Below are 15,304 nucleotides of genomic sequence, written 5' to 3' on the forward strand. Positions count from 1 at the left end.
GTTGATCCTGACCCACACTATGGCAAGCCGATACGCTTGCGCCATCAGGATGCGCTCCTTCCTTATATGGTCAGCTTGGTATGTGTTGCGGGGAAGAGCATGAATAATTAGATACCCTGGGACTGCTGGTGCTGTGTGTGTATTAATATGTGGAAGCGGGTTAGGCACCTGTCAACTGCAGAGCATTCTCTTCTAGTTGAATGTAAATTTGTGGCATTTTACAAAAACATGCTGTGCATGTGTATGCTGGAAATCGTCTGCCCTGCCAGAATTTCTCTTGTGTAGAACCCTTTGTGGTCTTCTATATGTAATTCATCAAAGTCAAAAGAAAACCAGCCAGTTGTGTTTTCTAATGTGTATGTTTCAGGAAACAAGACAGGATTTTAAAACTAAGCGCATTGGAAATATCACCATCCTCTATATTCCAAACAAGCCATTGCATTCCATCTACACTATTACCATCTAATAAGTCATTTCACTTATCACTATTGTGGCAGGTCTATTTTTAGTATTTTTTGCTATACAGTTAATTACTGAGCTCTATTTATTTCTTTGCCAGAGTGACAGTGAATAACAAACTTCAATCTATCCATTGTAAGCATCTACCATATCCTGACTTGTCAGATTATGCCAGAGCAGTAGGATCAGTCATTTACATTGCAGTTTTAACTTTTCCCTCTCAACGTTGGTTTCTTAGTTTGTGTCTTGTATCAGATGGCTGCTAATTTTACCTGATACGTAATAGATAGTGGTAGCTGTAACTTAATGGTTGCATACTGTACTATTAGTTGTGTGTCTCCTTTTATAGTTTGCTATTTTTACATGCAAGGGAAATACTGGATGCTTTTGCATTTAGCCCACGTATGCAGGACACTGATATCTATTCTAGATTTAAATTTGGACACCTCCCTAGGACGGAGATTTGTCAAAGCTTGGAGAGATAATGTACTAACCAATCAGTATCTGTCTGTCTGTCTGTCTGTCTATCTATCATATATGGGCTGTGTTTGAAAAATTATAGTTAAGGTGGATACACACCTGACAGATATATCTGCAGATGATGGTCGCTCATACACACTGAATAGCCATCATCTGCTTGTGCCCTCGGGGGCCAGGGCGGGACACGGCGGCCGGTGGGTGGGTTGTGGGCGTGTCCCGCCCCTCCTTGCTGCTGCCACTGTGTGTGTATGGACGGTCTGCCGACCGACCCTACACATCTGCCGATGGACAGCACAGCCAATGCAATATGACGGTGAACAACGATGTTCACCGACATATCGCGGGTACACACTGGCCGACGTGCAGCAGACATATTGGCCGATCAATTGATCGGCCAATGTATCTGTCAGTGTGTACCCAGCTTTAGGAGCTGATTGCTACTTTATCTCTCTCCAAGCTTTGATAAATTTCTCCCTCAATCTCTCTTCATGTCTTACATTTGCCCATCTGCAGTGCAACATAGCTTTACAAAGTTCTTGCTCTTTTTAGCTTTGCTCCTCACTCAAAATCATACAGAATGTTGAAATGTGGGTGATCTCTGTTTGTGACATTACTAATCTGATAATTGGCAAGTAGATGTGAAGATACTCTACACAGTGTAGTTAATACAAACCCTTACTCTATTGTCCATTTTCTGTTCCCATTTCCTCTTACCCTATTGCTTGTAATTTTGACCCTCATTTTTTGTGTATGAGATGTGTTACGGATCCAAAATGTATTCCTGCTGTATGAAGGCACGGAAATAGATCGATTTGACCCTCAAAACAAGGATGTCAGCCTGTAACTTACAAATATAGATCAAGGCAGTGATATCCGTTATAAATTCATGTCTATTCAGCAGTTACAGTAGGTTGATTAACAACATGCAGGAGCTACAGCTCAGCAAATAGTTCCAAACATAACTATCTTGTATACTTTGAGTAAATCAATTTGGGTGAAGTGTGGTTCTGTGTAAACATGAAGTAACACTGTGCTGCATATATTTCTTATCCATGTCCGCCTTTTAATCACCGTTGATGAAACCTTGGAGAAAAAGTACTGATCTGGCTCTGCTGGCAGAAGTTAATTGCAATACAAAGTAGCAACCAGCATCCTCTGTCCTGCCAACCCATTAAGCTGCCCTTTGCAATGTTTTGTCCCAATTCCCCATTCTGCCCACGCCGGGTTCGGAGAATCGGGGGAAAGCCAACATATTGGAAATCTTGGATTCACTGATCCCGTCCAAAATATGATTGGGATTGGCGAGTCTGGGATTTTTAACATGCAGTTTCTCCATGATATGCTGATAATCAATGTCCACAGATTGGCGAATCGGATTTGGCAGAATGGGCAATCCAGACCGTAAATGTAGGGAGCGTATTAGAGGGCCTTCTGTAGATCCAACACAAACGTATCCACATACAGTAGCTTCCAACTATCTCTTAAGGGGCCCATACATGTAGCCACAATTGCGGCAATTCCCCATTTTGAAAATGGTCATATTCATTGAGTCAAGCATTTTTAACATATTGAATTTCCCCAATCCCCCGACGGATCACCGATCATTGATGTCCACCAGTTTTGATCCTGGATCGGCTTCTGGAGACTCACTGCTGATGTATGGCCCGCATTACATACTTAAACCTGTGGCAGAAAGTAGCAAGATCAGTAGAAGACACTCTATTGACTAATTCCATTGTGATAGCAAATGAACAGTGCATGCAGCATCCAAAATTGTGCTCCCTACTGCAGGTGCCAGTATGGGGTCATTGAATTCAATAGGTTCCATATCCATTTACATGCTTTACTAGCTGTAGAAAATGCTCTATAAATGCTTTAGAAAATGTTAGGAACAGCATGGTTAACATCAATCGATAATTGCCTCATGGATGGGTCAGTACAGATTTTAAAGAACAAAAAAATAAATAAAATTCAGTAAGTTTACATAACATAATGGCAATTGTAGTTCTCTAGGATCTGAGACACTGTATGGACATGGCATGATTGTCCCTTGTAACTAGATTGAATAGATTGCAATTCTGTTCCCATAATGTTTTGTTTTTTCGTGCAATGTTCCTCTTGGACCCTTTTACATTATATTTGCCAACAATTTACTTTACCCCTTTGGGAGATCCTGGACTTTCATGTGCTGCATTGTGCAGCAGGGGCTGGATCACAATAACGCAATTCACTGTAAGTTGCGTCATTAAACCTTAGGCTGCCCACTTCACTGGAGAAGTAGGCAACAATATCTAGGAGGCTGGTCTTGTCTCCTGGGATTCCAGGAGAGCAGAACCAAAGTTGAGAGTCTCCTTCTGACAAAATCGAGAGTCTCCGCTGACATATTATGTTTCCATTTTTGAAGCAACATCTACCTAAATGGACATTTTAAATACTCCTCCCCAATGAAAACACATAACAAAAACCCTTCAGCACACACTGTTACACCACAAAATGTGTACGGTCCATTCTGTCTACAAATACTGTACTGCTGAGTATATTATACATTCTCCCTAAGATGTCTTCTCATTAATTGAGGAATAAACACTGGGGCAGCTGGTGGGATCAGAGCTCAGGTATAAATCACCTGACAGCTTACAACTGTGGCTATTTTTAGTGGGTTTTAATTATGGTGAACTGTTCTCTGCTTCTGTGCGGAGCGTTCCACTGAACTTCACCTAAGCTAGATAAAGCCTTCTACATTATTGTCACAATAGTTCAGTACTGTACATAAACCAGATAAATGCATAATAGGTTACTTCATAATATGCCGCTATTTTTCCACCATGTGCAATATGAGACTATATAACTGTATATATGTGACTTTTCTTTTCAGTTTTTCCCCTGGTTTAGCAGATATTTTTTTTTATTTTTACTTTATTATTCATTAACATGGTCTTAGGTAGCTCTACATGTTTTGTGCCCAATGTAGTAGTATGATCAGTGTCTTATCCAATCCTAATATAAGTACACACTAAGTGTACATTGACTGTATCTACAGGATCATGCATTGCATTGTTTTCTTGAAAAGAAAGGAACAGAAATCTCTTGTGTATGAGAATTTGCATTATCCACACATCTGTTTGGAACAGCTTGAATGTGCAATTATACATATGACGTTTAAGATAAACAGCACATATATACAGGGCATGACCTCTGTACCACCAGCACGTGTGAATACAATAGATAGAAACTTATAATGAACAACTTGTGCTTTCAGATTTCTTGAAGTACAAAGTGTACATTAGATATTCATTAGATATATATATCTGGTTGTCTTCTTTATGTATTTTTCTCCTGAAAAAAACATAAGTGCATTCCACAGAGCTGAAAAATGATTCCATATGCAGTCAGATTTCTATTGAATACTTTTCATGGGACCAGGAAATATGGTATAATGTAAGGTAAAGGACTTCAAACAACCAAAACTATATAAAAAAGGAGAAAATAGGAAAATGACAGCAAGGCATATATATTATATTTACCCCATAACACCGACACAGACAGCTGGAAAGCACCCATAACACTGTACTACACTCTCACTTATCATAGTGCTTATATCACTCACAGACAGTGGGGCATATGTATCAAGCAGTTAAAAACAAGGACAATAGTTGCCTATAGCAACCAATCAGCTCCTACCTATTATGTACTTGATAAATGCTACTTCAAAGCTGATTGGTTGCTTTGGGCAACTTCTCCACTGTTTTTTACTGCTTGATACATAAACCCCCGTCACCCCCCATCTCACACTCACACCATCCACTGATACTACAAACACTAGAAAGCAAATCACTCCATATTCACAGTATTTGTCCAATGTACAGGTTTCCAGTGCATGGCTGTGCTCGGTTTGTTTGGGGAGCTATGACTTCCCATTGGCTGGAAAGAGACTTTCAATCTAGATTAGTCAAGCAATCACAATCTAATGTTCCTTACTGACCATTGGGAAGGAAACATTACCCAACCAACCAGAGCACACTGCACATTGTGGGAGATGTATGAAGCCCATAAGCGGTATCAGCGCACGTTATGTGCGCTGATACCGCTTCTCCCCGATGTATGATCGGGGGTCTGGGTGGTAAATGACATGGGCGCTATGCGCCCCTGTCATTATAGATAGCAGCGCCGATAGCCTGGGCCATGTACAAACGGTTATATCGCCTGACCGTTCGGCCCGCTGTAGCTGTCGTTAAAGACAGCTACAGCCTGGCGCTGTCCTGTCTCCACAGCAGGGACAGCGCTGTCCCTGCTGCCGGCTCCAGGCTGCTCTCGTGGATCTCGCGATACTTGCGAGATCCCACGCATGCTCAGTGGAGCCGGCCAGGACAGAGACAAAGGGCATCAGCACTAGGCTGATGCGCTGTGGTCTCTAGCGGGTAGCGCCGGAGGGGGGCGTTAACGCTCCCCCTCTCCGGCCGATGAGATGTTCTTACATCTCATCGGTAGTGCTTCCTGCTTCGCCTCGGTAAAGAGGCGAAGCGGGAAGTGTTATAGCGGCATGTTAAGTGCCACTATCATACATCTACCCCATTGTTCTCAAGGGAAATGAGAGCCATTGGTTGGATGTGCCACATTACAACTGGCCCACAAGATGGATATCTATAATGTATGTAGGCGACAGATTTTGATTGACTGAGTTCTCATCAATATTGGTTCTGTGCCCAGTATGATTTCCTCTGTATTTAGGCAATGGATGGATTTTAGCAGTTGTTTGCCACTTTTTATTCCCTTTTCTCTACTTCTAGTTTTCTCTTGATGTAAATGATTTTTATGATATATGCTACCTGTTATTGTTTGGATGGTATATTTAGCAAATAAGATAACACAATAATGAAAAGGTAATCTGTTCTACATTTAATTATTCTTGTACTTTTTGATGTAACCTGAATCCACAAAAAAGAAAAATGTTTATCCACAGAAATAATAGAACAAAGAAGGGACATTGCAAGACAGTACACTAGTCAATATGTACGTTTTGTTATCTGCATTTCAATCGATCTGTGTACGTAGTAATTTCCTTGTAGTACATAATTAACACATGGTCAAAAATGTGTCCTTTTTCAATTTTGATGATTGCGGGTTATGTTTACTGTAAGTCAGAAGCTTCTTTTAAAAACCTGAGCAAGAGTTTCAGAAACAGCCTGCAATAAAAATCACACACGCTTCATAAAACACCACTTGATTGATATCACTTGCACCATTAGGAACTAAACGACAAAGGATGTAATTTCAGTTCTTGCATGCAATATTAATCGAGAGCCTTTAAACCATTTTACTGATGGGAACTTTGACAATATGACATTTGAAGAATTGTTAGCCAAAGTCATTTTATCTTAGTCACATTAAAGTAAATAGTATAAAAACCTGTAATTTGCCCTTTTCAGATTTGCATGTAATTTCCTTTTCATACTTTTGAAGACTTAGCAACTGAATGGCAATGGGTTTTTCCCCTCGCCTAATATGCCTGAGTACAGGAGTAATGCATTGTGAGACCTTTGCTGTCTGTGCATTGCTGTATTTTGTAAACGAAGTAGATGCATCACCAATTATTTTAATTATTTTATTTTTTAGTGCACAATTGAGGAGATTAAAGGTGCCTACACACTTAGTGATATTTTACACGATTTGCCCGATTTCGACGCATCGTGACGACAAATCGTGTAAAATATGTCCAAATCATGAGTGTCCACTCACGATCACGATGCCGATGCGTGTACCTGCAGGTCGTACATCGCATCTTCAGATCTGCCGTGCTGTAGGGCAGATCTGACAATCTCAGTCAGGATGCACTGGAATAGTTTGGAGGCACGATAGATCGTTTGTCACATTGGACAGTTTTTAAAACCAAATCGTGCCCACGACTGCTGGGAATCTGCTGGGGACAGTTCAAGGGGAAATCAAGGGGAAATCTGACACAATGTCGGATCGTGAGCACATCGCCAAGTGTGTAGGCACCTTAAGGGTTCTATTTCTGAAGACCTAAATTGCTGATGGGGCTTTTTGCACTTGATTGAAGGTTACTGTACTCACATCACCCTGTGATCACTATCCCCATCCATGGCCAGAATAAGGTCTGTGGGGGCCCCTGGGCAACAAACATGTGGGAGCCCCTAACAATAAAACATTGCTGCTACTTTGGCACCTAGCATCAGACTCTAGCTCTCTCCCTCCCTGGGACTGACTCAAGTCCTGGGAGCAGTGACACTTGCGGGTCCGTGTTACCTGCTATTGTAATCAACAAAACACACACGTGCATACATGCACACACACACACCCCTGCTTACCGCTTTAGGGGTGCTCACATTACAGCCCATCCCATAAGCCATGTACAGACACATGTAATGTATATTTGGGATGCTCACATTACACCCCCACCCCATAAGGCATGCACAAGTACATTAGGGGTGCTCACTTTACACCCCCACCCCATAAGGCATGCACAAGTACATTAGGGGTGCTCACATTGCATCCCTACACCATAAGAATTGCACAGATACAGGTACATTAGGGGTGCTCACATTACAGCCCACCCTCAGCCATGCACAGGTACATTTAGGGTGCTCACATTACAGACCACGCTTAGCCATGCACAGGTACATTAAGGGTGCCTACATTACACCCCCACCTCATAAGCCATGCACAGACACAGGTACATTAGTGGTGCTCACATTACAGCCCACCCTTAGCCATGCACAGGTATATTAAGGGTGCCTACATTGCACCCCCACCACATAAGCCATGCACAGAGACAGGAATAATAGGAATGCTAAATAGACCCCTTAGAATTGAATTGCACATGAAGTCTAGTAAATGTTCCACTATGACCAGGTAAATATGCCTCATGTGTAAACGCTAGGTCTAGATCTATGTGCACAAGCCCACGTGAACTTGATATTTCTGAGTTTGGATTCTGAGATACAGAAAATATCTGTTAATGTCAGAGAAAGATAATATTTTACTGAGTAAATATCACATTGCAGTGTTTACAGCACTGATACAATTATACTAGTTCATCATGAACATGATTACTATACCAGCATGTAATATTTTATAATACAAGGTACAGTATCAGCCCCTGCACGTCTATCTAGGCACTTTCCATACTACTGTACGACATACATTAAACCGACTTTTTCTGTAGTATCAGTTTTCTAAAGACAGATCAGTTTTAATTGGGTGCTTGCTTTGACTGGTTGAATTACCTTGTAACTGTCTTGTTGAAATGTACCTCCAAGGCCTGAGCAGTGATTCTAATCAAATACAATGACACCCACTGGTGTGGATAAAGGCAGCACTGATTAATTGCTGTAAAATCAACCTGACTCATAACTCTTTGATGAATTTATGTGATTCTCTAGTCCTGTCCATCCATCTGTACATGGTAATCAAATGGAAAATGGTACTAAACATTTATTGATAATAGAATCGGTGTGAGCTAGCATGATATGGGCAAAGCGATTTTCACTAGGCATTGCTGTGGCTAAGAATATCTCGCTGTAAAAATCAAAGCTATTCCTTTGTAGCGGGTACGTGGCCTGTTCTGCTCATGGAGCAAAGTGAGCAATCATCAACTCTGAAATGTTCTGACATGATACGAATTTCTGTCCAAAGATACTGTAACTGCAAGAATTATATTGTACACTAAGAGGGAGATGTGCTAAGTCTTGCAGAGAGATAACGAACCAACCAATCAGCTCCTAACTGTCATTTTTCAAACTCAGCTTGTAAAGTGACAGGAGCTGATTGGTTGGTACTTTATCTCTCTCCATTTTATCACTCCCCTATGCTTAGCCCATCTCCCCTTAAAACTGCTGCAGAAATCTTTCTGCCGACATCATTAATGAATTTGGGCTGTAGGTGCTTTGAAAATGTCCACTGATATTTAACCAATATTTGGAGAAATAGTTCCTGTGCTCCCCATTTTTAGCATGATAGGGTGATTAGTTTGCTTTGTCATATTGGGTTTGAAGTAGAAGTATGTTGTTGTGTTGGACTTTTTCTTCATCTATTTTATTTTTAATGGTGCATTGGATCAAAAATATTAAATGTCTTATTCAATTTAACTTGGTTGCATAGTTCTACTGGCTTCCACGGATAGTCCCAGGTTTTAAAGATTCATGATGTAATTTTGTTAACTGGATAGCAGTAGAAACCTTATGCAAAAACATGACCCTCACCCACCCTTTGCCCTTCGTTATTGGACTGAGAGAACATATGTAGAGGAGAGCAGCATACTTAGTCATCACTGACTAGCACGCTAGTGGCTCTGCCTCCCCCTCGCTGCCTTTAACAACTATTCATCAGCCCACTGCACCAGTAGGAAGTACTCAGTGCTAAATGTGGGGCACAGGAGCCACGCTGGGAGATAGAGCGCTGCCCAGTATGTAATTTGCTTATTTAGTTTGTTTTCAACCTGAGACTCACCCAGGTGAATGGTAGGTTAAACTCTCTGTTCACCTTATACTACAGCTATTTCTTTACCCACTGTCCCAGGTCATCTTTTACTCTGTTTATATGTTTTATAGCTGACACACAGTTTATCTATAATGATTACAGCGATTCTGTGTTTTGAAATATGCTGAACTCCTCTTTAGTGTTCTACCTGTATGATAAAATGACAAGTGATTGTTCTCTGCAGTGACAGGAGGTCGGCTTTTTATGTGACTCAGTCTTTTGCGCAATGTGGTTTCTAATTTTCCACACACTCAGATGCATTTCTAGTTTGCAGAGACATCTCTCAAGAGCAGACAGTAGGGGGTATATTTACTATAAGTGCAGGATTTTAGAAGTGGAGTTGTTGCCCATAGCAGCCAATCAGATTCTATTTCTCATTTATCTAGCTCCTTCTAGAACAGTGGTGTCAAACTCGGGCGCTTCAGCTTTTGTGGGACTACATATTTCAGCAAGCCCTGCCACACTTTTAGCATGCCCTAATAGCAAAACTGTGGCACTGCATGCTGGTATGTGTAGTTCCACTGCAGCTGGAGGGCCCAAATTTGACACTACTGTTCTAGAAGATAATAGCTAGAGTCTGATTGGTTGCTATGGGCGACAACTCCACTTCTAAAAACCTGCACTTTAGTAAATATACCCCTAGGTGTCCACCTTCCATAAGTGCTAGGAGGACCATCCATACACACTGGTGCTAAACCAAGACATTCAGTACACTAATACCCCTTTTACACCAGAGTAAAAACCTGGGTTTTTGCTGGGTCTACCCGTTTGCAGCTCAGTGTAAAAGGGTCCCTGAAAAATAACCTGGGTCAAGTAACCCAGCAATCCAACCCAGGTATATACCAGGTTCGGACTCAGGATGGACCTGGGTAATGGTGCAGTGTAAACGGCGCAACCCGGGTTATCCAACCTTTGTCATGCCTAAATGAGCTGATTGGTGGTTGTGGAGCAGTCACCTCCCACTTTTTATGACCTCACAAGTTTAGCAGGGCAGACCCAGGTTCAGTGTGAATGGGGCTGACCTGAGATAACGCAGATCGATGGTGCTGTGTAAATGGTGTCTGACCTGGGTCTAACCTGGGTTGGAACCATGTCTGAAAACCCAGGTCGGTCTCGGGTTTTGGTGTAAAAGAGGTATTAGTTAGGCCTTGTCCGTTTACAGGTTCAGTAGTCAAGCCATATAGTACATCCTTCCCACTCATATTTAACACCAGAAGTCATATTAACTTGTACTTTTTAAAATTACATTGCCAAGTATTAGTAGTTTCAGAGCACTGTATATGACTCAAGCTAAGGAATGATTGTGAATCTTATATAACAGACCATAAGTCTTATACTTCTAGTCAGCAGTCACATTAATAGAACATGCAAGCATACTGTTTTCCACATTAAACGAGATGAAACATCCAGGCTGTATGCAGTGTATTCTTGGTGGATTTTCTTGTACTGTATCTTAGATGCTCCAATTTATGCTATTAATGGGTGTTAATGCAATGACCTTGTTTGTATACAATTAGAGGAGCAGATCCTTAAAACACAGCCTAAAACACTTTAATATAGTAACTTATGTTTTAAAGCTATCAATAAATGTATAAACTCTAAATACACATAAATGTGTTCACATTATTCTCTGCACGCATAAGTACTTTGCTGTTTTTTATTAAATGAAACCTTTTACCACTTTACAACTGAAATGGAATACTTTTAATATGTATGGGGTACATTTGTATGAAATGGGGAATTCTCTCCTGCCTGTATTGTAATGAACGTAACGGTCATTAAGTATATGAGTCTTCTGACGTCGTAATCAGATGTGATTCAGTCTGGTAAATATCTATACTACAACATCTGCTTCACAGAGTGACCTTCTGCTGAAGAATACTTAGTATCTATTAGCAAATCAAGTACAAACCTACACATTCTGAAATCCTGTAAACTGGCAGGGTATACCGCTGTTAAGCTACCGGCTTGCTACAAATGATTACTGTTAAGTAATGCTTAAAAGAAACACTGTTATAATAATTATAGGAATTACACGTGTTTAAAGAACCTCTGATCTGGGAAAGAATTGCTATTGCCTATTTTTAACATTTTATTTTTCTTCTATTTTTTTTTTGTTTTGACTGTTGATCTCTGTCAAGTTCTCTTTATAAATATACTAATATAAATTTAATCCAATATAAAGAGATCTGAACACCAGTTTACCATCTGTTTAATGTTAATTAAAGTATTGGATTTCCAAAGTTCAGTTATGTCAGTGGAAATGTCAATTTAGACTTTTTTTCTTTTTTAATTGCTATTTGATAAACTTCAGCCTGCTGACAATATGATTTTTTTTGCTTATTCCACAGAGCAATCCCCCAACAGCCAAGGTCAGTCAACTTTGCAGCCTTTACCACCACCTCACAAGCAGCATCCCGCAGTACAGCAGCCATCCATCACATCCCTCAACCGCAATTCTCTGACACATAGGAGGAACCAAAGTCCGGCCCCGCCGGCTGCGCTGCCCGCCGAGCTGCAAACCACACCTGAGTCCGTCCAGCTGCAGGACAGCTGGGTCCTTGGCAGTAATGTGCCACTGGAGAGCAGGTAAATCTGTGCACTGCTGTGTAACCAGCTAAGGCAGTAATTCTGGGTAAATATAAGTAGTTGTCTCAACTTCTCAATATCATTGATGATTTGTTTATTGTTAATTTAAACCCTGTGATAATAATTGACAAACAGGGATCTTGCCCTTTGTTTTTTTTTATTCACTTAACTGACAATTATTTTTTCAACCAAACCGCCCACAAATTGTAGTTTTTATTTATTATTTAATAAAGTTTACAAAATAATTTTTACTAATATATATAAACATTTTATTTTGAAAACGTATATCTCTAGGGGTTGTTTTGCACCCCCCATTATAAAATAACTTCCCACCCCCATTGTAATAGACCCCTCAGTGATCATAAATCCTAATAACCGTACCCCCCACACACCCCTTAGGAGTAAAAAAATCACTGTTTAATAAACCAACCCCCCTGTATAAAGCCCCTGTTTCTTTTTTTGCACCCCCATCCTCCTCCTACTGATGTGAATTTTATTTTATTATTTCACCCCACCTACAACATCATATTTCTGCATATTATTCCTCCCCCAGTAATGCTAGTTAACCCACACCCCCGCCCCATAGGCATGCAGACTAGTCTTCATTCTAGCACCCTGCACCTGTAACAACCTGTGCAGTTCCTCTTTCCTGCCTGGGGTGTCTCTTTCTGCTCTGATGCTTCTAGCACACTCAGCTAATGCAACAAACCATTAAGATACAGACCAAAGTGTGCTAGAAGCACCACAGCAGAGAGCGACACCCCAGGCAGGAAAGCGGAACTGCACGGGTTGTGACAGGTGCAGGGTGCTAGAATGAACACTACAGAGTGCAGCTGAGCGTGTGCCATGGATGACTGAGGATTAGTCTGCTGCAGCTGATCTCTGCACTTGTAGAGATCAGTCAAGTAGTGCTCAGAAGGGAACCACGTTCCCTCCTAGCACTTTGATCCCCAGTGCATGTGCTCCAGAATGCCGTTCGCTTGGCATTCTGGGGTCTGATTCCGGCAGTGATATTGGCGATCAGAGACAGCCGCATCAATGCAGGGGGATCCAAGCAGTCAGAGGAGATCTGTTCTGCACTTGCAGAATGGATCTCCTCTTCTAAAGGCAGGGACATAGTGGGGCGGCACAGTCACATGTGATGTGACCTTGCCAGCTGAAGCACTTTTGTCTGTGGTCACATCACTTGTGTCATTGACAGTTTAAGTGGTTAATGAGATGTCCCAAAGTTCTTTGGGATCCTTAAAGCGACATTTCCACTTGGGATAATGGCTATTGCATGTAGCAGCTTCCCTGGGTGGAGAAGAGGGGTAGTCCCTGCATTACCAAGCAGTTAAAAGACAATTAATTAAAATAATATAAAGTGTGCCATTTATATAAAACACTTTTAATTGGAAGTGGTTGGGAGCTGTGAAGACCAATCACAAGCCTCGGTCTCTTGATAGCAACTTATGATTGGGACTTTAACTCTGATTTGTAAGGGGAAACAGTGGAGGTCTTGGAATACTGGCTGTAGGGATCAGGCCCTGAGTCCCAGCACTGTCACCATTTACTAAATGGTAGTGCATCTTAAATACTGACTTTTGTAAGAATTTTGTTAAAACATTAGCAGAATAGCAAATGTATTCCACCTATTTTAAAACTTTGCTTCACTTTTTTTTTTAAATTGAAAATAGAATTAAATCTTCAATTATTTTATCATTCAATCAAATTCATGAAGCTCATCAAAAGACAAGCACCAGTACTCAAAATCAAAGTGCTATTGCTAATGCAATAGACTTTTCACACACTGATATGGTAATTATATGTCAAACAATGTGAAAGGGTGGATAACAAGTTAGTAAACTAACAGATTTATGCTCACAGGCTGGTTCCTACTAGGACACTTCTGAAAAGTTGTGGTCACAAAGTGTCTGCGTGTTAATGACCATGTGTTATATTAGTGGGAGATTTATCAAATCTTGGAGAGCGCTGCTTTCTGTTACTTTACCTTCGGGGTGGGGGGCACTTAAGAGAGGAGGCCCTATGATCTCAAATACACACACATGCATGAAAACATAGTCCACACATGTGTTTTATCTTCAATCCACTGGGGTGCATCACTTAGTAGATATGGGCAGTAGTCCAAACATAGCACTCACCAGATTTCCAAAAGAATCCAAAAGCCTTTATTTAGTATATAGCTAATGCTACTGTTTATACAAAATAAAGGCTTTTGGATTCTTTTGGAAATCTGGTGAATACGTTTTATAGACAATGCTTGATAAATGAAAGCTAGAAGCTGGTTGCTATGGGTAACTTCTCCACTTCTCCAATCATTAGAGGATTTGATACTATGGGGTCTATTTATTAAGCAGTGTTAGGAGACAGTGAAAAGTGATAAGGTGCCAGCCAATCAGCTCCCAACTGTCATTTTTCAAACACAGCCTGTGAGATGGCAGTTAGGAGCTGATTGGCTGGCACCTTATTACTTTTCACTTTGTTTCCTAACACTGCTTAGTAAATAGACCCCTATATTTCATATGAAACGGGAAAAAAGGCCATCAGTGCCACATATAAAAACTTCTTTACTATTAATAAAATCTGTGAGATCTGTCCTTTGTTGGCACATGGTTTCCAAAACTTCTAACACCTCCAAATATAACATTTACCGTTTTCATCTAGCAAATAAAAATCTGTTGAATTCCAGGTCCATGCACGTCAGTGTAGAACACTGCAGGCTGTCGCACACAGGCTTCACATGCAGTTTAAAAAATACATAAAAAATACTTCTAAATGTGTCTGCATTTTTCTTCTGAGCTTTTTTATGACAAATGCAGCTTCTAAATTGCAGACACTAGCCTAAACGTTTTGTGTATATTATATAGTTATGTGTTTCCAGCATACCATTATATAGTCTATTAAAAGAAAATGTTGCAGAAGAAATTCCTTTATGATGTGCTATACAGAGTAAAAAAGCTTGGTGAGAGGATGTTGTGAGTACAATCTTTTCTATACGTTTGTCACTGAGACCTTAGAGCCTCAAACATCTGCATGCCCCATACAGCCTGTATAAAGCAGGGAAGGCTAATGGAGATGGACTTATCATTTCTCTTCACATCAGTTATGACATGGTATACAACGATTTATTGTGAGACTCATTAGTACACTGCTAAATGTCCCCGATTAATTAGCACTAGCTGAACAATTAATCAGGACTGTAAATCACCGCTGTCACCTCCACATTTATTTGATGAAGTTAAAAGACTGTTTTTCCAGGTTCTATGTCAGACTGAATATT

At 40.7% G+C, this 15,304-nt stretch overlaps 1 protein-coding gene across 1 annotated transcript in view; it reads left to right on the forward strand.

Moving 5' to 3' along the window:
- The window catches only part of TENM3 (teneurin transmembrane protein 3), a 776,836-nt gene that overhangs the window by 475,263 nt on the left and 286,269 nt on the right, over positions 1–15,304 (forward strand). Inside the window, exon 4 of the mRNA XM_088446965.1 lies at positions 11,787–12,024. Coding sequence (XP_088303091.1) covers positions 11,787–12,024 — 238 coding nt within the window. The remainder of the gene's footprint in view (positions 1–11,786; positions 12,025–15,304) is intronic.

This window comes from Taudactylus pleione, unplaced genomic scaffold, assembly GCF_031769625.1.
Source record: "Taudactylus pleione unplaced genomic scaffold, aTauple2 ptg000408l, whole genome shotgun sequence".
Taxonomy (NCBI): Eukaryota; Metazoa; Chordata; class Amphibia; order Anura; family Myobatrachidae; genus Taudactylus; species Taudactylus pleione.